This window comes from Varroa jacobsoni, unplaced genomic scaffold, assembly GCF_002532875.2.
Source record: "Varroa jacobsoni isolate VJ856 unplaced genomic scaffold, vjacob_1.0 scaffold_1425, whole genome shotgun sequence".
Classification (NCBI taxonomy): domain Eukaryota; kingdom Metazoa; phylum Arthropoda; class Arachnida; order Mesostigmata; family Varroidae; genus Varroa; species Varroa jacobsoni.
In genome coordinates, this window is record NW_019214327.1 from 412,083 (window position 1) to 437,125 (window position 25,043).

The 25,043-nt window shown below is 37.5% G+C and overlaps 1 protein-coding gene across 4 annotated transcripts in view; it reads right to left on the minus strand.

The window, feature by feature from the left end:
- Positions 1 to 1,412: 1,412 nt before the first annotated feature.
- Positions 1,413 to 25,043, minus strand: part of Pdcd4 (Programmed cell death 4) — a 30,541-nt gene continuing 6,910 nt past the window's right edge. The window contains exons 4-12 of one of the 4 annotated variants that reach the window (XR_002686015.2): positions 23,376 to 23,593; positions 22,015 to 22,145; positions 21,468 to 21,558; positions 19,959 to 20,145; positions 19,716 to 19,822; positions 15,269 to 15,412; positions 8,840 to 8,959; positions 8,354 to 8,581; positions 2,622 to 2,731 (exon numbers count right to left, since the gene is read on the minus strand). Coding sequence is in view for 3 of the 4 variants with exons in the window: in XM_022849873.2 (XP_022705608.1) it covers positions 8,504 to 8,581; positions 8,840 to 8,959; positions 15,269 to 15,412; positions 19,716 to 19,822; positions 19,959 to 20,145; positions 21,468 to 21,558; positions 22,015 to 22,145; positions 23,376 to 23,593 (1,076 nt within the window). In the remaining variant the exon portion in view is untranslated. Of the gene's footprint in view, positions 2,732 to 4,890; positions 8,582 to 8,839; positions 8,960 to 13,564; positions 14,973 to 15,268; positions 15,413 to 19,715; positions 19,823 to 19,958; positions 20,146 to 21,467; positions 21,559 to 22,014; positions 22,146 to 23,375; positions 23,594 to 25,043 lie in introns of those variants that run through there. The other 3 variants (XM_022849873.2, XM_022849874.2, XM_022849875.2) reach the window with 3 other exon arrangements.

Sequence of the window (25,043 nt, forward strand, 5' to 3'; positions counted from 1 at the left end):
CAAACTATGGATGAAGTTCTTATTTCTCTAGAAAAACCTAGCTTCAACCGCAGTCTATTCTACGTTGATCCGAACCGCATCCTAAAGTCCACAGATAACAAAGCGTTTTTCAAAAGAAACATTTCAAAAGAAAACAAAAAGAAACATTGCGAATTGCGGCGTCTTGTAGTCTTAAAATCTATGTATGCCGTTCGGGAGTCGTCCTTGCAGCATTTGCGATAACAGAGAGGCATAACATCTTCACAAAATGATCACAAATTACACTTACAAATACCAACCCGGCTTCAACTACGTACCCACTTGCCTCCGCTCATCACTACCGCTGATGCTTCCACTGGATAACCGTTCCCAAACAAACGGTCAAAAGGACACTGCATCAACGTTCTTACTGTCTCTTACTTTGCAGAGTGGGGTCAAGCCCAACCAGTCTTCAACGGCCGGTTTCAAGTGAGCGCAGCGTGTGGATCGTGAAATGCTGTGTACCCTATATTGTACGAAAAGCTATTACGTTCGGTGTCCATCAACATTATAGCCGACTACTAGCCGTTATCCGTTATATCCGTTATACCTTTATGGATATAATTAACCTTCTATTTCAATATAGATAAAATTATTTGTGTTTGATAGCAAATGAATTGCGGAATGAAACCTGCGATGCTTTCATTTATCTATTTAAGATAAACCTGCGCGTAAGATGGAATCGAGTAGATTAATATTTTGTCTTAAAGGCGCCTTGATGTATTATTCCATCGAACATAATACTAATTTACGCAAATTGCTTCAAAAGATTTCATTCCATTCTCACGATTTTTTTGGCAGCTTTTTTTTTTTTATAGATATGTCTATACAAAGATACAGGGGCTGAGTTGGATGGAATTTTCATCGAAAATGTTTTCTGACAAAATAGTAATCGAATGTTTACATGTATGTCTATGTATGGTGAGTCGTTTTTAATACCAATCAAAAACCCTCGCCGAACTAAGTCAAGATGCACTACATGTTTATATACCTAATTTCAGTTCTCGCCTCGAAAATGCCGTTTGACAGGTGAAAACTTAATATGGCACTCTATCTAACAGAGGGTGCTCTTGACGCCAATCCATGAATTTGGACGAGTTAAACAAACATGCAATACATATACCAGTATTTACAGCTTTTTAATGGTAATACTATTAGTTGAAGCTAATGAATTTAAACTAATTAGTTGAAACTTCTTACGAAACCCTATTGGTCGAATTTAAGTAGTTTTTTTTAGCGACTCGTCAATAAATGTCTCTTAGAAATATACAGCGGCAAAGAGTTATATCCTTTAATTTATTTTCAAGAAGATGACCAGTGAATAAAATAAAATATGGAAGTAAAAAAGCCTGAAGCTCTGGTGACACAGATTTAGTACATTAGTAAGAAACTCGTCAAGCTTTATGCAATTTTTATTGTTTTTTTAAATTCAATATGGGCAACTGTAGGGTTGGATCATGAGTTCCGGCGTTTTTTTCAAAAGTTTTTTCTTACTTTCCTTTACTTGTTGATTAAATTGACTAAATCAAGGAAATAGAATGTAACTGGATAGACACAACGGGGTAACAAAGTAGGTTATAAGTTGAAATATAGTATTAAAAAAAACTCGGCATATAATTTAGGTTAATTATGTAAAGCTACAGTAACGTATTTCAAATCAAATTAAATAAATTAATTAATAATCTACTACTACTAATAGTACTTCCAAGCGCTAGCCGGCTACCTTTTAGCACGAAGGGGAGTGTGCCTACGCCCAATTTTAAACCCTGACAAACACGCTCCCCAAAAATTTAGTAAGCAAGCATATTAAAGCTGCGCCATCACGGGGTTTGCGATAGTAGAAACTACAATTGGGAGCAACCTTTAATTACTGTAGAGATTGCAAATCAGTTTGCAGTAACACTTCCCAATTCTCGCGCAAGAGACGGCCAACACTTCTTTTTAGACAAAGGTCCAATTGATTAAGCGATTCAATAAAACTGGTTCACTCGTACGTAAACTGAGGTCAAGGATATCGCAAACCAAACGTTACAATATTGCTGCGGCACAAAGCAATGTGGATGCCAAGACAACGACCTTAACACGCTCAACAAGTTTCATGTCCCAATACCTATGCAAACCGTTAGGCATTGCTTTAGACGGCTGGGTCTTAGCATGAGACGATGTGTGTAAGCGCCTAGATTTAAGCCTAGGCCGCTAGTTTCTAAGTTCGGCAGGCACACACGTTATTACTGCACTGTCATAGGAACATCGAAGAGCAGCTTGCAATGCATTTTGAGGCTAAAGTTGCGTCATAATATTTCCACGGTATATTTAACTCGACGATCCAGGACCACCCAGAACCCAGAAGTAAAAAAGTTTTACCTACAAAAAGGCACTGTGTGGTACGGGTTGTAGCGCGAAGATACCATTCGCTTTTTCTTCGAACATGACGATCGAACAGTGGAAACAATCAATGGCGATCGCCATTGTGAGATATTGCAAACCATTGTGTGGACTATCACGAGAGAACTGGATGCTTTGGTTTCGATGGGATCTATTGTTGCAACTTGCCACACCGCGTGAAAACCAATCAGTTTGCTTGGAACCGTGTTTTTAAGCCAGCTGACTTCGATAATGTGCCTCGCTTCTGTGGTTTGAGTCCTCCCGGCTTTTCTTGAAGGATTATCTGAAGAACAGCGTGCATCTCCCAGCGTCGAAAACAATCCATGATCTGAAACATCATAGTCGTGGAGTCATTGACAGAATTAATACTAAATTAGGCAGAGAGTCATGCAAGCAATCACTAGCTGAGGATTTAGCCGAGCTTATTTATTTTACACAGATAAAAATTACCTGAATTGAACTAACGTGAGAATAAAAACATGACGAGCGATTCGCTTTTATTTTGTACTGACGGGCTAGTTAAATCCGATGCAAGGGTTGCCACTTACATGAACCAACTTCAAAAAAAGAATTCTTTAGCACTCCTTGTGTGTTGAACTCGGCATTATTCGAATAGTAGACGGAAATACAAGAATAATGAAGAAGGAATGTAGACGTCATCTGTACATCTCTTTTCTTTTCTTTGGTGCAAATTTTCCTAAACGAGGGGAAATTGAATTTCTTATATAAGTGCAGTGTGGTAAACGACTTTACATGTAGTAGTAGGTCTATTCAAATAACACTGGAGCATACATATGACTTGACTTGTCCCATTGACCATTGCAACGCGGTAAAAATAAGTATAAACAAACTGTTTATGAATATCAAGCGTAAGGAATGCTTTGAAAACTGGTGAGCTTGTTTCAACTAGCTTGCCCAGAACTATTTTAGGGATACAGAAGTTTTATTGGCAATAAATGCCAAAACCATGTGTTGTCACAAGAAATTGCCGCTGAGAAAACGGTTATTTCTTTAATTTTAGCGAGATTTCTTTAACTTTAGAAAAGCTCGTGCACGTATGGGGCGCGGATCAATACAATGAGGCTACTCGATGAGAACAAACACGGCAGCGCCACCTTTCAACCATGGCCAGAACAAGCAATAGGGTCAAACCTGCATTTTCTTCGGAATTGAGTAAGTGAGCTATTCTGATTGCTTCCGCGCCCAAAAGAGAGCAATACCTGACGCGTCCTGGTTCTTTCAAACAATCTATCGATAAGAAATCACAAACACACGATTGCTGAGAGGCTGTCAGATGCTGATCTGTAAATGATAAGTGGGAGCTACAAAGGGTAAAAAATTATACCTTATATTGATTACAAGTTGAATTACTTTTCGGCCTTTGTACCCTTGAAGTGTTTTAACCAGCTGCTATATACGCGTTAATTGATCTAATACGAGCTGCTGCACCACTCTGTATCTTTGCGTCGTGTGCAGTGCTTATGTGACTTATCGCAACACACAAATATAACTCTTCTGAAAGCGGTTTGATACGTTGTCCATGGCCGTACAGGAGAAGATGTAAGAAGTTATTGTGTCAGACCCATTCCCACTATGTAAGCCATAATAGAATCTCAACTCAAACGTTGATGGTATTGAAGCGCAGTTAGTTGTAGAGGCGGGCAGGTCTGGATCGCTTCCATATCTAAATGATGGCAGACTGAACCTTCATCTGCCAGAGAGGCAAGATTATGGTAGGCAACGGCTTCTTTTTCAGTACTGAATGTACAATAATTGGATGTCTACAAGCATAGTGCCGGGTTATGCTCTAATATATTATTTATCGATTCGATCAAGCATGCACTGAAGGGATAGCTTCGGTGTATATGCTCGTTCGTTGTCATGCTTTTCTTGAAGCTTATTTTCGAAAGCAAATCGAAAATGTGAAAAGAGAGCCATGCTTAAAATGACGAGCCGTTAAGTATAAAGCTGATAAAAAAAAAATTGCAGCATCAACGCTCTGATTTAAGATTCTGGTGATGTTATGCCAAAGCAAAAATGATGGAGTAACAAACGGCCCAACAAGAAATATGTCCGAAAAAAAATGGCATATGTTATAGGAAGAAAAATGTATTTGTTATATGATGCCTTTGATTAGTTTGTTCAGTCAGCTGGCCTAACACGTCAATCTACCTGTAACAAATCTTCAATTACCTGTGCTTATCGACGATTTGAGGGGAATACTTATTGCGTTATGTGATCTCTTTCAAGTAACCTTTGATTTAGTCAACCACAGCAAAGGCAAGAAACTGCAGATGCCAGCAACGTGTTTCGGTGCAAGCTTGTGTTCTTTTTGTGATCCTGACGTTGCCTGGCATAGAGAAGCATACGATCTACTCTACCCAATATCGAATCGCGGTACGTAGTAATTCAAACATACTACTCAAAGCTCTTATCTTTCCTTATAGTTTTGTTACTCATATCTAGAAACTGACAAGGAAGTTAAAATTACTCAGGGCACTCTTGCTTTATTGTCGATTGACGAAGATATCCTTTTAGCGGTACAACCAATGGGAAGGCACAACGTAACATAACTGGATCATGCGGAGCATCTAAACGCCACACATCAGCCATCCGCTCTGGATTTGATCGCATTTACTTACTTTTTAGCCTTTGCTTTCGAGATTATGCTTACCCTCATCGTCGTCATCGTATTCAGTGTTATTCTTTGGGTTTTGGTACCTGATCGATTACATAGCACATAATCACTTGCTTGCTCTATAGCTCGTAGGCTATTTTCGCTTTCTTCTTTCTTTCCATGTTTCACAATACGCTGTCCTTGTTGTAATGCACTGGTTCAGTATCAGGACGATCTTGATATTGGGCTGCACATTACTACGTAGTGCTTATATAATCCATTCGTTTATCTACTTTTTTTTTATCTGACAATTTTGTTCTTGCTGATTCTGGAGCAAGCCAAAAATAATAGTTATTACTATTGATTGTAAAAGATCTTCTAATCACAATTTCGGTTCGGGTGTTCTATAACAGGCTTCGTTGAACCATTCATTTTTTCTTCCCGATCTACATAATAGTCTTCATGTGGCTATTTTTAGATATTTTTCCACTCTTGCTTCCATGCTTTTATCGGTTACATCTATTTGTGTATTTTCCAGAGTTTTTATTGCGGCTTGGATACATTGTTCTAAGAATCAGAGTGGCTTATCGGAACGATAGTTTGAGCCTTAATTTAAGAATACAATTTTTCATAACCTCAAATATTTACTCGGTGTGCCTTTTTCTGTTCACCACATTTATGTCTTCTCATAAAATAGGTCAACACGGGATCTATCGATTAGTAATCGTTCCTTCGCTTTTCTATAGTGTATACATCGAGAACAACACAAACACTCAGTTATTTTTTACTGATCCTTTTAACGTATGACCTAAAAATATACTAATTCATTTTCGATCTAAAAGCTGAATTTCTGCACTGGCCGAGGCATAAGCTGCGTAAAAGAACAAAAAGTGGACGTTAGCGTAATTTATATTATTATATATATTATTAATATAATTATTGAAACAAAGCAGCCAGCGAAATAGAAAACAGTGCAAGAGTGGCCACTTTCATAGGTGTTTTTAAATTGACGAATTTTGGCAAAACACAACTACAAAAAGTTCGAACACTGATCATTCACGTCTCTTAAGTTAAGGCTCTGACAAAATCAATCTCACAGAATTAGTATATCTTTGTTTGAAACGAAGAGCGTTATCCTTTGTTTTGCGATACAACCAGCTTGCGTACAAAAAACTACCATATCGAAAAAGCTGAATAATTCAACGAAGCATAGAGGATATCAAGAACAAGTGGTAACAGCCTGTTAGTCCACAAATACCAGTAGAACGAACCCGCACGCATGCATACCCCAAAACACAAAACATCTCGAGAATGCAAGCTCATGCCGAACTAAATACAACAAAAAATGATAATCTTCCAAGTATTATCTCCGTCAAAAGTCCCGCAGGAGTGCACTTTTATGTACATCCTGTAGGATATATATTCTACCGTATATAGAATTAGGCTTATGCAAGCAGATAATGCCAATTTATAGGTACATATGCTTTATATTATCGTTTCATTGATTTACTATGGTTTCATCTTGAAGTGTTAGGTCATAGTGCTATGTCAGGATGTATATTTTCTCCGAACATGACACGGTCCATGAACTAGATGCCAGCAAAAATCAATAACTCATACCTACTACTTGAGACAGCCCCATATTATTTCAACGGTTGACCGACTGATGACAGGATCATTCTAGGTAAATGCTGTGATAAAATAATATTTGAAAGCACATAAACAATTACTTCTTGCGATCGTAAATAAGCCATACAAATCGGCCTCTGTGCTAGATGAGATCGAATAATCGAAACTACAAGTCAATCATCCTCAAAGCAAATAATTTTGCACTAATCCAAGAACGAGTTCTTCCATTGCAAAAATAATTTCTCAATTATGTTTGACTTAAGTTTATGCCTTTTTACTGAGGTTTTCAAATGGGTTTAATATCATCCAGTGTGTTACATGTTTATCACCATGTGTGCGTGCGTGCGTCCGTGTGTGTCTGTGTGTGTGTGTGTGTATGTGTGTGTGTGTGTGTGTGTGCCCGTACTCATAGCAACATGTGCTATGTAATTTCTTGTCATATAATGTGTTTATGTGGGAAGCGTAAGCATTTTACTTATGCAAAAGTAAGAGCAACATCTTATTTGATCCTTTTGGGCCTTTTACAAAGCTCTATATATAGGCTTTCACTGTTCCCTTCTGATTCTGCACACGTAAATACCAACTCGTGTTCTTAAGATTTTTCGTTCCTGTTACTACAGCCAGAATCCGCTTGAAATGCGTACACATTTGTACTAGTTATAACCAAATAGCGACTATTTAAGCTATCATTTCAAGTACTCGTATTACTATTGTGAGCCTTACTGATTACTCTCTATCGTTTACATTTGCCATGCGTTATCAAGCTCGCATACTAACTAAACGTTAAAGATGAACGCTTATTATAATAAAATAGTAATGAAAAAAGATATCACCAATATAGCAATAATAATTACCTCTTACCATCGTTGGAAAGACCATCTAATCGATACACGCGGGCTTTATACATACGCCAAATTACACAAATTCTCATAGTCAGAAAGGTCACTCAGTAACACATGCATATGCACACTCCGAGACGAGAAAAGTTGTTGTTACAAAAAGTTGCCATCGTGTCTGTTATACAATCGACCTTTCATTCAATGGAAAGTATTATTGGTATTAACAAAACCGATATCATTTGCCCTTTTGATTCGAATCCTAATATCAACAGCAACCTGAGACGGTACTGACCTCGATTCACTCCCTTCGTATTCACAGCATTTTTACAAATGCTATCCTTTTATATAAGAAACTCCATTGTTTATGCTGCTATAGACTAGGGTCTCTGTGACGGTATGGTGTAATTTTTTCCTTTTGCTTCTCGTCAGCATTAATGACATGCTAAGGCGTGTCATTGGGTGGTTTATGCGAGCCGTTTCCAACAATCAGTAAGTAATTTCACAGTTTTTGCCCTTTTTACTAAAGTTCTGGTTTACCATTTAACCTTTGCTTTCTATATTAGTGGTATATGACAACGAACACATCGAATTGTCGACACACGACCCACTTTGCTGTGTTCTCTCCTGCAAACTATTGAATGCAGGAACCCAAAAAAGGGGCTTAGCAAGAGAGATATGATAAAGTATACCTGCTTATTATGCCCATGCTAGTTTTAACAAACATCTGTGTTTTTCCAGTTTGCACCTTCACTGACACGGAGAGTTGTTATTTTTCGCGATCTCATCATTGTGTTTTGAGCCCAATGTAAGTAATATTCGGTGAACCTTTTTGTCATGCTTTAGGGTGTAAGCTCCAAAATGATACCTAGCGCAGTGTGGTTTCGTTGCCACCCCTGTTGGTAATTGCCCATGTTGCCTAAATGTTGGTTCAAGCACTTCATTCTGCTTGCTACTGTGTTTTGTAACTGAAAATGTCAGTAGGTAGCCATGCCAGTTCTGCTGTGCTCGACAGCATCTAACACTCCTTGAGTCGTCCTCCGTCACCCTCCGATACGAAACGCTTGCGGCCGCGCGTAGGCATTGACGCTATCACCTGTTTTTAAATCGAGAGGTTTGTCAAAAATTAGCCAAAAATGTGTTCCAAGGACAAAAGTATTCTGAGCAATTTATAAGAAAGACGAAAAATTAGTAGTTTTGCAGTACTAATTCCCTACACTAGTTCATCTGCAATGTCACTTTCGCCAGGGGCTTTCGGCTAGGACGCATGTTGCCTTAAAACTTTTTTTTTTCTATCGACAAGTTCAATTAAATTAGCGACTTCGTTGTATTGGTATCGTATTATCTTTCTTACTTTTTCGGGCAAGAAGTTTCCTTCCTTATTGCATTTTTCAATAATCCTATCAAGGACAGTATAGGCAGCTGGAACATCAATGACGATATCCGACATCTCAGAGAGCACACGTTCGAAGCCCTAGAAGCAAAAATTAACAACGCGAAACAGGATGCATGCTAAAACTACTTTTAAACACGTTTTAAAATCGTTCTAATAACTGTTTTAGCATATGACTGCTATTCTTTAAACCCCAATATTCAATATCCTTCAATAAATAGGTCTTGTGAAAAACTTAACCTGTAATACTAAACTGTCAAGTGTTGATTCGATATCGGGGATCGTCGAAATCGCTTTAATTCAAATACAGTAGCGAAGTACGCATACTGCGCAAAGAAAAGTCGCTACCGAAAATATAGCTGTAGATGTGTGCAATAAGCTAGTCGACCCCCAGGCAAACAAGTCCCGACTTTTAGTAGCACAAAGACTTAACACAAAACCGACGCTGGCAATTGCCCCGAAAGTTCTTTGAGTTATGCTATGGCCTGATCTGTTAGCCTGAAACTTTAAGAAATGCGTAAGCATACCAGGATGTAGTTTTAATGTAAAAACCGCATGAGTCTATTAATTAAAATTAATTTCCTTTACAAGGCTACCACAACAGTGCCTTTGCAACACTTTTTTAATCGGTAAGATCATAAGAGCGCTCTTGTAAAGCATAATGCTTAAATAGTGCATATGGATCTACGATCAGCGTCGTAAGCAGTTTTCTGAACTTCAGCGAACAAGTAACTGAAGCACGATGAAGCTTTTCTTCTTTTCTTACCAATGAAGTCATATTAAAACTTTTGTAGATAAATATTTCATCGAACGAAGATTTGTATTTATTGAATCTCGTAACGTAAATTAGGTACTAGGCAGACGAGGCTAACTTTGACCGGGCCATATTTAAACAACGCCAGCAATAAGAGTAAGGACTAAGAGATGAAATAATCTGCGCTGTTTGCAAAAACATTTCAATAAGATGCTTCAATTACGTTTAAGCAGACACTCAAGATCATTCAATACCAATCCCATTTGTTAACCCAAAACATGTCATACAGTATGTTCGAAATGATACATGCACAAAAAGAAAGGGGTACCTTTTCGGGTACGACCTTTAGGTCACACCTGTATTAATATCCTGTATATAAACACACAAGGTAATAAAGCGCACGTTGCTAAAACATACAGGTAGGAAAAGTCTCTGGTTAAAAGGCCTTCGGACAATTGTAGCCTTCATTTAATGTCTTGACACATAAAAGTATTAAACTGCAAATATCCAAAAGAACAATAAAAATTATTATTTAGATAAAATAGATAAATACTAGTCAATTGCCTTTGCGTAATATGAAGCCTGAAGCGTATTATTGCCTGAAGTACACTCGTAGAATAGTATTACAGGAAGTGTCCCTGTGACAGCGCAGTGAAAAACGTGTTTGAGCCCGGGCGTAAAGACCTTGTCTCGTACTGGAAATTTGCACTCTGGTATAATGCTTAACGACTTCAACACTATACGTAACACATAAAAAGGAAAGTATTATAGAAATAGTATTAGGGTGCAATATTTAGAAATGTTACCCAATTTAACTTGCTGATTGTTGCAATATTTACGTATATGCACCTCGTTCTACATAGGTCAAGCTAGACCTTCCAAGTAATAACAAAAATGTTTGCCACACTATGTATAATAGATATTAGGTGATAAAAGAACTGACAGTGTTTTCTACCTGGATGATTCATGTAGTTCGAGAAGTATGAGTTGCATCAGTTCGGCGTTGGTGCTGCTTGAAAACCGAGGTTTGACAGCAGCAAATTTACAAAAATTGGTGAAACGTTTTTTTAATATATTAGATCCGCCTCCAAGATAAGAAACTTCTGCAAAAATTGGGTATATTTTTTTACAAAAGCTGTCAGAGCTCAAAAGGCGTTATCGGAAAAATTGCTATTGGAAAATCCTGCCACTTGCGTTTTGGAAGTGAGCTGTTTGTAGTGGTTTACCATATACCAGAAAAGTCGATGAAATTGAATGAAAGGTGAGCAAGAGCGATACGTGCGTAGCCATGACATCAACAACGAATTAAACATCTACAACCGGACAGTTAACCATTGCAAACAAGCTGGCCACACAAGAAAGGCTTGATGTTTGGGTGTTACGGAATTCGTGCAAAAAATTTATTTGATAGTGTTTCCATCTATTCTACAGAAACGCAGCGAGATCAGTTTTGCACGGATGATGCAAAAAAGATCACACACAACAACAATATGCAACTGAACAGAAATAAAATACTTTATAATAGATAGCAAAGCCCAGAATGATGCCAATGAAGGTGATGCCATGTGTTAGGTAGGACTGAAGAGAAATTGTGTATCACTAGCTCGTGCCGTCTGGCGAAACAATGAATTCGAATCCCTACTGTTAAAATCAATTTTACGAGAAAAATCGACCGGAACTAGTGATCAAGGAAATCGTGCTTTTCATTATGTCGACGCCAGACCACATATATAAAAAAAATTAAAAGAACTTGTATGGAAGATTTTAATGCACCTGCGGTAAGATCCGAGTTTTGCCCTACTAGACATTCATCTGTTTCTATCCCTGCAGAATTCCTTAATGAAAGAGAATTCTCCTTAATGGTGTTCGTTTCATTGAAAGCATGCAAAAATCACACATCAAATGTCACAATTTATCGTCCAGAAACTAAAATAATTATGACTTCCCAGAAAGTCATCAATCAGTATAGCGCCTATTTAGTTTAGTGATATTTTGTAATCGAAAAAAATGGTTGCTTTAATTTAATCTTAAGAACAGCCGTAAGTGTTAACTTTATGTACAGGATGTCTCGAAAATGTTTACACTGGTTAACCGGTCATAACTTTATAATCGTTTTTCTCTTACAATATAATCTATTTAAAGTGAATGGACTAAGATTAACTTTGACCAATAAAAATTCATTTTAATATGCTGGTGCAATTGTAAATATGCAGTAGAAAAACAGTATGTAATATCAGTTACAAGCGGATCTACCGGGGCAACTTACAATTAATCGGATAGAAGATGAGTTCGAAACGGATGGAACTACTTTGAGTTTTTATATAAAATTAAGGAGATCAGCAAGTTTCATTAACCAAGAAAGAGTACCAGACAAACATAGCAAAATACTGAAAAAAATCTGTAAAATGAATGGGTGATGAGCTTGGCGTTAGCAAATTAAATCAATCGCAATCATTGTAAAGGGAAAATTTACATTATAGCAATGGTACATTATATAGATAGAGGTAGTCTGGCCAAAAAACAATTGCGAATGGCATAATAATAATAATAATAATGGAAAAATATAAATGCACACTTTTTGGAGAAGCCTCCTTAGAACGACAAAGCTACATTGAAAATAAACGGTACAATCGACAAAACTGACACACATTGAGCAGGAGCATTAGTAAATGTATCCTATCCGTGTTTGCAGGTAGGGGCATACTTTCAAACTAAAGTTTACGCCAGAAAACTAACGGTATTGTCAAATGTAAAAATAGCATTGAGCAAGGATACGCCGACACAAAGTGAAACGTTTTCTGACGGAGGATTTTTGTTGGCAGTGTATTAACCAGAACAGGTATAATGTGCAAGATCTGCAATAGGAGGAAAGATTAAGAAAGAAGTTACGCACTTGATTCTTTTGCAGTTTTTATATTAGTTATATGTAAATAATTTGTACGCTTTTGAAAGCAACAAAAACTCGGAGAAGAGAATGTGCCCTAGTCACGTCACTGTTTATCGCGAATTTTTGAGACGGCACTGTCGTACTAGTTTCTTTTGAAGACACTCCCAAAACTGCACAATCAGTAGCAAGCGGTCTAGGGTATGATAACCCAGTCATCCTTACTTCAGATAGGTAGTACGAATCTTGAAGACATGTGGATCACACGGTACTTCTCTATATTCGCCGCACATCGCATGAAACATTGGCGTTTTATATATATATATATATATGTATTTAAATTAGGCCAGATCAAAATACGTCCTTACTGAGAGATGTAACGTAATAATTGTTCATCACAATATGCGTGAACATGCGAGCCATTAGGCATAATTCGAGTATTCGATTGCGCCTTCGTCCGAATCGTCGTTGAAAAGGCCGATGATTCGAGATCTTTTTACAAGCAGTAATTTTTACTCTTATCGACGACAACAGCGACATGTTGTTGTCACACTCTATTTTGAAGTTGAATTTTCGTGCCTCCTTTACGACTTTACATAAGCTCGTAATAAGTTCACGAAAAACAGGGACTTTATTAAACTAGGGTAATGCAAAAAAAGCCACTGTGAACTGAATTGGATAATTCTCCTCACAGTGGCTCGGGGTATCAAAGTACGCAGCGAGTAATTTAGCATAGAAGGTGAAAGATAAAATGCTTAAATCTTTAAGAAAAAAAAGAAACAAAAGTCGAAAATGGTGCACAATGCAGCGAGGAAACAGGCCATTTCTAGCCGAACTACAAAGACACCAGCTTATGTTTTCTTTTATCAGCACCAGGGGATGGCGCAAAGGTGACAGAGCGCGTAGTCACAAGGACCTTTTGAGGTCGGATTGAAATGGTGATTTTAACTGTCGTACATTAGCCAAAAAGCGCTGCTTAAACTGTGCACAGTAGTATGAATTTTGAATAAACTATCTCTAAGTTGAACAGTTGAGATCCCAAAAAGGAACTGTTTTTTAGAGGAATCGCATTTTATTATCAGGTTGTAATGCTCAACAGGTGTTCCGGCTCCATCTTACAAGTTCTATGTAATTCAACAAGAGCCAAATAATGACGTAGCTATAATTTCCATCCATAGTACAGGAGTTACATTTTGCTTGTGTAGTTACGGAAAAACGACAATGCGGTAAAGTAATTTGGAAGAAAAGCGCCGCCCTGATTACGAGAATGGTGTCCGAATAGAACTAGGTGTTCACGTATGATCAGTCACTATGTTAAAAGGCAAACTGTGTTTTTGAGGTGTTTATCGCTGATGTTGTTAACGCTCCGCCGTGGCTTGAAAATTCAACTTGAATACGATCGAAAACGTATGACATTATGCAAAAAGAACGAATCCGAGCCGAACACGAAGGTTACAAACACTTCACAACTTAAGAATACAACGCCCCAAATTTTAAGAACCGGGCATAAAAGAGAACGCGCTCGAAGTGTGCCAAAGCCGAATTGTAGCAGTAGTTGCAGTTAGGGGTCTACTAAATTATTAAATTAAAAATGCTTTTCTAAAGACACGGTCGTCATGGGCCTTATCATTAGAAAGCAGAGAAAAGCAACTTTTTCACGTTAAATATGCATGCAGATATTTAGTTCAGGTGCTTCGATATGTGAAATTCCTGGGCGGCCTATTTATTGGCTAATGGCCACAAACTGAATTGATTGGGCAGTGGTTGTTTTATTGTTAAAAAATGGTTGTTTTTTGCATCATATTTAGCTGCTTATTTATGCGGTCTGTGGTTGCCCGTATAAATTTGTGATTTCTAGCGAATATGAAAACACTTCCACGGCATCTTAAATTACGGTATAATCACTTCAAAGTAAAGCTCAACCTTAGGCTGTTTATTATCTTTAGTCTTCGCCAGTATATATCACAATATACCTAGAAAACGGCAAAAGAATACAAAAAAACTGCATAGAGATAAAACGAGACTAATAATTAAATAATCTAAACACCTCCAGACGAAAAATCGATGTCTATGTGACCCAAACTTTTAGAAAAATTTGTAACGTACACAAACTTAATACTATAGCCGAATTCAAGGTAAAAATGTGGTTAGCTTGTTTTCAAAATGGCGACTTCAGCTTGAAAACGAGGCAACTGCAGGTCGACCCTCTAGCTATGAGGACGTTGAAATTCTTACTGTAATCTAAGATTACGACAATCGTGCAGAGATTTAGAATTCTCCTAATTCAACAAATCATACGCTGTTAAATTCTGTATACATGGCCGATCAGCCCCTAAAATGAAATAAGGACAACCCTTTTCTCGTAAAGACGCGGACGGGTGATAAATAATGGGTAATCTACAACAATGTCAATCAGTCCATGTTATAGTCAGAGCGCGGTGCCCCTCAAGCGAGAGCTGAAAGTGAGAATAGTCAAAAAAGGTACAGTAGGGATTGAGTTCAACTGAGATGTATTGCCTCACCTAGCCCCGACCTTATCCCTTACAATTCTATAATTCCTTGCAGAACTCCCATAGCAGTTCAACTTTGTATTTTTATGAAATGTACAAAAAACCGTTTCTTAGTTTAAAATATTCACCTGTAGAAAATGTTAATTGAAAATTGCTACCGAAAAGACGGACAAGGATCATGGTTAACAGAGGCCAATATGTAATTGCTGGAAGTTTTATTACATATACGCTCCTTTACCTACCCTTTGCATTTGTTGAGGCGTTACGATGCCACTACGGTCGCATTCCTTGAGCAGCTTCACGAGCGAGCAAATAGCAGCATCGTGCATATCCTCAATTGCAGCTATAACTCCTTCATACACTAACTCATGGTGAAAATGCGGAACCTGTAATAAGACGAGCACAATTATAGGACAACATCTATTATTATATTATATTATTATTATATTATATTATTAATTATAGTATGACATCCCATTATGCTGAGAAGCTCTGTTTCAAATTTTACGACTAAAAAGTAGCTATTACTTTGTTGCCTTACAGAAGACTTTTCCAAGTATTTTACATAGCACTGTTGAGCAAAACCTGGGAAAATTTTAATATGCGGCTCTTCATGCATTCCAAAACCTTTATGTTAACTTGAAAAAATTCTTAATCTAGGTATAGCAAATAAGTTCTACTTCCATTATAAATCATGCTTTAGGGAAATGTATTGTAAACTAAACGCATAGTATCTAGAGAGATAAAAAATGCGTCAACAGTAGATGTGTTTGACTGTCGTGGTGCGCTACGGGTAGAAACTCAATATAGGGTACAAACCCGATCATTGGTAAAAAAGCAAATCATATGGATTCTTAGTACAAGTTTACTGCAACGTGCATGGATATCCTCATACTCTTGTAATACACTTCTGTCTTCAAGTGAGTTCTAGAGCGGATCCATCTTGGTAAATGTTCAATGTATTAGATTGCCCGAAGTTATCTGGTCAAACAACTTGAATTTAACTCGTTAAACCCTCTACGACAGAATCAATAATATTTTGAAACCTTGTATAGCATAACATTGATAGTTTGGTCTGCTATATGTACTTCGTCTTCTTGTTTACAAATTGAACTTCATGCTCTGGGAGCGTCTCAAAAGTTAGGCACTTGTACTTCACATAACAATGCTTGTTTGGGAAAATAGACCTAGGATACGCTATGGCACATTATCCTCGCAAGAGGAAGCAATCGGAAGAATATGGGAACTACAGCCATAAGCCGCTTATTTCTTCTGAATCTAGGCCGTTATGGAAGCGGGGTGATGACGTCGAGTAACCAAGCTGTTTACGATCTTGTATTATTGCCATACCACATATCTATCATATATTTGAATGTACTCATCGTTTTTTTTCCAGGCGATATCTCGCGATAACAAATGCTCTTAATATCTATTTCAAGTCCGGACATGAATTTTCGTTGGAATCTCTACATTGCCATTGAAATCGCTTTTTTTCTCTGTTTGACTCCATTAACCTCACCTTGTAGCCTATTATCTTTTACTGATGGACAACGCAGATACACGCATATTTCGCCTGTAGCGACATTGTGCTCGATACGATCTTGCAGATACACTGCATATACTTCCATCTGTTGTCAGCTTGTGAGCAATTCACTTTTTATAATTCTTCATCATCGTTGATGTTTTTTGTTATAATTTCACATTCAGAAAGATTTCATATTGACCCGATAAATAATGCATCGTAAGTGTTCTATTTTCCTTAAAAGCGTCATCAAGCCGCTATTTCGGGTCGAATGTTCGGTGCTGTTTTTCTTATTTCAGCAAAACTTATCCTCCGCACATGAATCAGGAATATTTGTAAAGGACAATAAATTTCTATATTACTAAATTAGCACGAAGCACCATGCATACTTAAAACTTAAAGCCGCATTGCGAACAACTGAACTTTCGCAAGGTATCGGCGTTAAACTGCAAAAATCAACAGCATGTAATTGAAATTACGCCGTTTTTTCTTACCTGGCAGAAGGTTCGACACTAAAAAGGTAGCACTGATGTAAGTGTTTGATCATATTAAGAAAAAATAACAACACTCAACTTGCATGCGTATCTTCTCAACATTTGCAAACCACTTGTTTTCAATGATGCTGAAGCATTTTCCTAATAACATAAGGGAACGAAGAATATAGTTAGGATCATCATAAATAACAAGGGCCGTTTAAGCGCCTTGTAGGTTTCAGGTCAAACATTTTAGTTAATTGGCAATGGCAGAGGTCTAGTTTCAGATCTATCGGAGACAAAGGATCTTACAAAAAAAAGGTGCGCTCGCAACTAGAGACACCATACCTAGCCGACATGCTTATGGTGTACGTCAATGGTTCGCCCGCTTTCTTTAAAAGGTCAGTATGCAAATCTCGTTTACGGGTACCGGATCTCATTTCTAGACTCTAAAATCTTGACCAGCATTCTCTAACTGAAATACTCATAAGGCAATTTTTTCTCTTCGTGCGTTGGTTTAAAATTATTTCAATTTCATTAGGGTCGCCTATTCTATTAAACGCAGGACCCAGGCTGTGTTCTACCTGTTCATGTTTAACGAGTATGTAGCGTGTGGGTCGTTTAGCATTACGTATGATGCACTAGATATTTGACACTTTCCCTATCTGTAGATACATGCTTGAGTATATGCGTGATGACTGAGAAATTGGGTTAGCTGGTTCCTTTTACACCACCCTCTGCTGTGTGGTACCACTCTCTTAGTCCAGGCAACAACCTACATTGCACTTCTTCACTCTTGATACTTTTTGAGGGCGTTTTTTTTCACCATTCTCTGGAGTGTTCAAGTTGTACACATTAATGCTAAGTACCTGGAGCCTCCGTTATGGGCAGGATTTCACAGTATTAGTTATGTATTTTGTTGACCTGTAAATGTCGTTGGAGGTCTCTAGCTGCTACTACCACCAAAAATAAATGAATCTTCTTATTTGAGCACTGTGCCATTCTCTGTTTGGACTGTTCGATCACTTTTGCGTCAACGATATGAAGATATACATTTTGTCCCTGTTACGTATAAAATCATGTCTCAGCTGACTGAATCAAAGGCATTGTTAACGGATAAAGTTGCCCTGGCCTTCGGCGTTTCGTACCGTTCCCATTGGTTCCAGAATCAGTTTCATGCCCTAGTGTGTTGACGGGATCTCCCTAAACTCGAACCCGTTTTCTGTTATTCCACTCATATAATGTTCTGAATTAATTAGGACGCAAATCCAAAAGGCTCATTAGGCTTTAATATAATCACCAATTTGGTTTCTTTTCGCTTTTTTGAGGAGTGATCTTCTTGTAGAAGCTCAGTGGCCATTTGTTAAAAGCTTTTCGGTTTTTTGGTTACAAGGACTCCACAGCCACCGGTGGTAATTTATCTGGCCTGCAGCTTTGTCCTAGGCTTTCTTCTTCCGCCTCCTATCCAGGTCCTTGTAGGTCTATTTAGTACTATCGTAACCCTTCACCGTCCTCTGTCTTTTTTTATCTCAAAGCCAGTTTTTCTGTAGCTGTCTCCCTGATTAGAATTTTAGGCAGCGGTTTGTGTAATTTACCTCGGACTATTTTGTAGATTTTTTACTATTGATCGCCTTTCACTTCTTCGATGTCACTTCTTTGTTCCACCTGCTATCCGCTATAGAAAAAGATCTCACGCCCGTCATTAATTAGCTGGAGATTTTTTAAACTGAAGCATGAAGAAACGCTTTTCTGGAATAAGCTTATCCGCTCGATGAGTTGAAATGCTTGCGACTAGCGTTCCTCTAGCGATTTCATTCAAAATTTTGCATAGATCGTCCATATGGCTTCGAAAGTTATCATGGCTGAAATTCGTAGATATATAGCAGCTATGGATTCGTATGCCGGCCACTCTGCTCCAGATGACGCTGCTAGCGCTCTTAGTAGATAGCAATATGTCTACTGTTATTACACCTTTGTCATTAGCTAACCAAACCTATACCGACCCTTCAACGAGGATGAAAGGCCTCATCTATTAAGATTGACTTGAAGCACTACAATCACTATTTTCAGCAACGGTAGTTAGATGCCTGATTTTACACAATTTTTCAGCTTCAGATTAACGATATGGCTCTTAATCATGCATGCGTAGCGTCCTCTTTTTACTGTAGAATTGTATGCTTCAAGCATGTTGTAGTCGTTTCACTAGCATAACAAAATGCCTTGAATTTGGGTTTTAAAGAAAGCCGTTTACGATAACAGGGATGTGGATTTTTCATAACTTTTTGTCGAAATCTACCATAACCTTTATTGAACAAATACGAAGGACTGTGAAACCACTGCAGAAATATCAGTTATTTAGTGCGGTTCCTGTATTTCTATTTAGTGTAATACGCAGCCTTTTTGTTAAAGGAATAATTGATTTCACACATGTGTGATATGCACAAAGTGTGTCTGCAAGTTTACACCACGAGAATGCTGAAAGGAATTCAGTAGATTGACAACTGGTGCATTAGTTTCCGCCTTTCCAAAGCTGACGGTAAACTCTGAATACGCAACAAGTTTATGAACAAACGAATTGCCAATACCCTATGTTCTCTTGAATTATTCGTAAATAAAAAAACAAAGATTTACTAGAAACACTACATTTACTCTTTCAACTATTGGTTTGTTCAATAAATAATTACGTCTATTTACCTCGAGCTCTTTAAGACATCGTTGAGCTTCAGACACATCACCCGACGCAAGATACTCCTGCAGAATTAACTGGATTTGTTTCACCAGAGACTGTACAGGACGCATACCTATAATTAAACAACTCATACTTAGAATATTTGTTAAGCAAAGTTTAATTAGACGTGTATCATACTAACATAAATGGAGTCATGAAATATTTGAATTTTTGAGCTCGAATTAGTCAAATGTCTTTTAACTACTCACCGCCACCAGTCCCCCAAACGTTATCCAGCCGAACCATTCCGTGAGGCATTTTGAGAAGAGCGGTGGCGTGAGACAAGCTCTCCCGAGCCTTATCTGTTAAAGAATCGGGCTCGTGCGATGACTCCTGTAGAAACTTGGGCGCCAGGCAATCATCAGCTACACAACGAGCCGCGAAATTTCCGATCCACTACAGCATTTTTTAGGTAAAACCCCGCATAGATATAAACATAATTTTGTGAGCCATAGAATACACTCTGTGGATGGGTTATATATATACATATATATATATATATATATATGTATGTTTATATAAACGTGATTTTATGATTGCTTGCACAGCGGATGGAAGGCTTTTTATAGGAATAGGTCATTTGCACATCGTTTCTGGTTACAACCTTTTGTTGTGAAATCTGGTATTCGTCTCCATTGTGTTGAACATGAAGTTGCTTTTTGACACGTTCAACGATCTATTTATAAATGACGTTGAATATATCAAACCAGCTGAATTCTTAACTTTTTGTTCCTCGCATTGACATCTAAAAGCAGCGCGGTCTACGTATGCAATCTCAAGTCGTTCGGTTTCCAAATTTGGATATGATATGGATACTGCGTATATCATGAGCCGTGAATTAGTGAGGTTGAAGTTCCTCTAATCATAAAAGAATGTCTCTCAGTCTATTCCGTCCAGGTTATATTTTATTGCTGCATAATTTCCTTTCGCATATCTGAGGGTAGTTTTGAGGGTAGAAATGTTCGACACGATGTACGACACGGGGTATGCAATGTTCTTGTGTGTTGTGCAGTCGCAATACGACATACAGCATATTTGTTTTTATGCATACGTTCACCATTATAGCAAAACCTTTGAGCATTGTGCGTAATTTTAATTATATATTATACATTGGGTGAAAAGTAGAGCTACAGTTAATGAGAAACGGAAGTGAATTACGCCGGTAGTATCTCCATACCAATAATGACTATGATTTTCATTGAATGTGTTTATCATTCTCTACAATGGCGAAGTATCTCGTCAATGTCGATTTATCCAAGTAAATGTTCTAATGAGGTGAGATGGAGCGAAAAAATTTGTTACAGGACGAAAATGTACTATAGGCGAACTATATAATAGGCACCTTTCGCTAGCAAACCCCAGCATTTAAAAACAGCCAATGAAAATTTGTATGACAATAAATTATGTGACGATATCATTAGAAAATAGAAAATACATTTTAAAAGTTACTTTTTGCATGTTGTTTTTGTGCATGTATATCTACTGACCTACCTATTCTTATTTCTGTTACAACTGTAACTCTACTTTTATGTTTACATGTTTTCAAAACAGAGCTTGATACGCCGTTCCGATCGTTCTAGTTTTAACGAAAGGTCCTAGTGTTCTCAAAATCGTGTGCATTCAACAACGTAAAAAACTGTGGAACGGTAGTTTAATTAGGGTGGAAGCGCATTAAAAAATCTTTAGCGTTTAAGAATGTCGCACTAAGCTATACTTACCGTTGCAGCTTCCGGCGTATCAAGCGAGATGTCAGCAATCGAGTCAAGAAGAAGCTTTAATCCATTTTCATAGTCTTTTTCCTCAAGCACCCTGTATACAATATTACGGATTATAGTAAAAAACATATAAATATAAACGTACATTGATCCTCGTACTTGAAGCATATTCAAATTTATTATATCAGGAATGTACCGAACCTAGGAATTCATTTAATAAGGCGGTATGGAAGAAGAAAGACGTAGAGCGTATTTTTTTTTTAATATTTTAAACAAGATTAAACAAAAAATTTACACTTAATTGTACATTAAGTAGAAAGTCCTATCCTAAAGATCCTATCCTATTCTAAACGCTATTTACAGCTAACTATTACACTGCGAGCCCTACAGACTTGTTTTTAAGCAATGTAGTAATCCCTCGTACTCTTATTATTGATAAAAGCGGTGTACCAACAAGATACACCTTAACAAGAATTAGAAAGTGAAGGAGTCAACATCACACAACGTAATCTCGAAACAAAAGGTCATAGAATTCAACAACTGTAATTACCTGTCATAGCAATCGCTAAGAAGTACGGATGACATCTCTCGGTGTGAAGGTTTCCGCTCAAGAGAAAGCTGAATTATCAGTGCTACGAGGTCAGCGCGTACTTCACTAAGATTAAGCTCTTCCAATGACATCTGAAGAATGAGAGAAGAGTGTCGTAAGTTGACAAAGATGTGATCGACGAAGATGCACGCATATGTAAAACATTCATAAAAATTAGCCATCTAAGTGTAAAAGCAATTTCAATAATAAGACACCTTTCCATCTAACACCATTCGATAAAAATACAGTGACTCGATGGGGTAATTGAGCTACCGAAAATGAAAGCGCCGCTTCGACGTTCCTCATGTTTGATTTAATTGAGTATTACTTTGGCACTTTAGAGATTATACATAATGCATATAAAGCAACCCAGCCTTCGGAGTAAAGAGATGTAGAAGGCAAGAGCGCCATAAAGTTGCTGACTGAAATATCACCAGAGCACTTTATGGAGGCCCGGTGCGAAGGACCGCGCTTAGTGGTAATCGTAATACAACCTTCACAGTTTTACATTACAGATATCTTGCAACAGTTATTGTTAGTTAACCATGCGTTTGATGCGTCCGTATGTACAATTTGTATAGCTTTTTACTAACTATGCAACGAATACTTTCAGCAAACGAATATCCAATGTTGGCTTCAATCTGCTTTTATTCCCCATCAAAGCTTGTGTAATTTCGGGCCTTTCCATGCCTTAAAAAGAGCAATTGTAGGTAAGCATATACCACTATCGATTCGCTTCGAGAAGCCATAGATAAACTACATGTGGAAACGGGAATGGTAGGTACATAGCAATCTAGAAGCCGCCAGAGCGCTGAGGCATGTGTTAGAAAATGAGGCCTCTAACACATTTCAAAAACAACATTCTAATCTAACAATTTGAAAAGCTATTCAATCATCATATTTACCGGATTTTCTAGTAACAATCTACTAGGTATATCCATTAGTACCGGAGTAATACGCTCTTCAAAATCAGTGTAGGCTTAAAACGCAAGCGAGTTTTTGTATGATTTTCGATAATGTATTAGTAATCGATATTGCTAGAAAATGTGTATAAGTATAGCTCACAAATCTGACATAACCCTTATATAATACGTAAATAGGATACTTATTCTTTATGTCAAGTTTTCAAATTTAATTAAAGCGTTGATAAGTGTAAACCTGCGTCACAAGCATGATTAGCCCTAAAGCCTCGTAATTGTGGTCTTCTGGCGTTCTCCGAATAACCTTTTAGGCATCGATTGAAAGAGTATTAGTTAACTCATGAGTTTGCGAAATGCTGTTCGGATGGATATATATAACAACTTAATAAATGCATAACTTACAATAACTTCATTGGTATCGCCGTGTTCGAAGTACTCTACAATCAATGGGCCAGCCACCTTCTCCAAATCTTCGGGTCGAACAGCGGGTGCTATTGCTTCGAATTCGACATTATCTTCGCGCTCTCCATCTGAATCGTAATTTGGGTCACGCTGGTCGACGACGTCAGGTTGCATTTCTGACCCAGGAGTGCCCCACGTACCCTTGCCTCCGGCACCCCCTGAAGCCCAACAAATACAAAGACGCCATATTTTATTGAGGCACAACATTTTCGTGAAACAATTTACCTACCATGTTTCTAATCGCTGATATGTGTCGATGGTGATGCTACGAAGATGATTGCCAGTATATAAAAAGTAAACAACAAATTAGCGAAAACAGGACAAAAAAAATTTGAAATAAAGGCGAAAACTTGTTACTTAAGTTTGTATTCTTTTATTATTAACATATACATTTTATGAAGCGTGCTCTTAAGGTTCAAATGTTTCGCAGATATTTTAAATATCATATCAAAATTCGCGAACTAAGTAAGATATATCAATACCGACTTTTTGTAGAACATGGGCTTTTTCAATAAATTTGTGCCATCGCTAACAGCCTCTTCAAAACACTTCACGAAAATTTCATACAAGTGGCTGACATGTTTTTCTTACACTGGCTTGACGGGAATTATAGATTTTTTAGCACTGGCTCTTTATTTAACTAATGAGACCATTTTTTTTTCGTCCAACACAAAAGGTGGTTACAACGAAAAGATACATACCACACTTCCAAAACCACACAATATCTCATATAGTATTTTTTTATTGGGACGCATTAGGATCACCAACGTAAACACAGTTGAATCGTACGCGAAGGGTATAATTGCTCTTTCTCAAACGCGTAGGAATAATTTCCCGTTGATTATCTATATACTGGACAATACTATGCGATTATTACAAAACACCTAAATTTAGCCACCAAGCAAAACTGAAATCCCACCAATGCCATGTACCACCAGATAAGTCACCCGTTTGAATGGTTAAAACTAACGAAATAAAAATTTAATGGTTGACCGTATCCTCTACCCCTATTCCATAGAGACTTCTGGATACCAAATAAGGGATTAGCATTAGAAAAATTTTATACTCTAATGCGCTATAAGGGGGCCCTTAACAGACAGAAAATGTATGTAGAATTACTATAAGTAAAGAATCAATGTATATCATAGTTGTTTTTTAATTATTACTGTCCAGCTCATGCGTTTAAGCTCGGTATGGACATATTCACCTAAATAGAAACAGTTCAACTACGAACGAACTTTTCATTTAGGACCAATATTGAAGACTTTAGAAAAATCTGTACATTGAGGCTATGCGTTTTTGTAGAATTCCTTTGTTTTTTACCTAATATTTTGCAAGCGATACTGGATAAAAATGCTTGTAGGCTTAATACTTTAACCATTTGTATGGTCCTGCATAAATTTCATATTTTCGTGTGCTCGTGCACTGCAGCAGGTTTAATTTGAATTATTATGCAGCATATTTAAGGCAATCCGACTTTAAATAACAATTTCTACAATATTATTTATTTAAAACTTACCAAAGTTTAAGAGTTCAAAATTTAACTGATTTACTTAGGATTTAGTCAAGATAAGGGTTTAAGAAGTACTCAACAGATATATATATTCA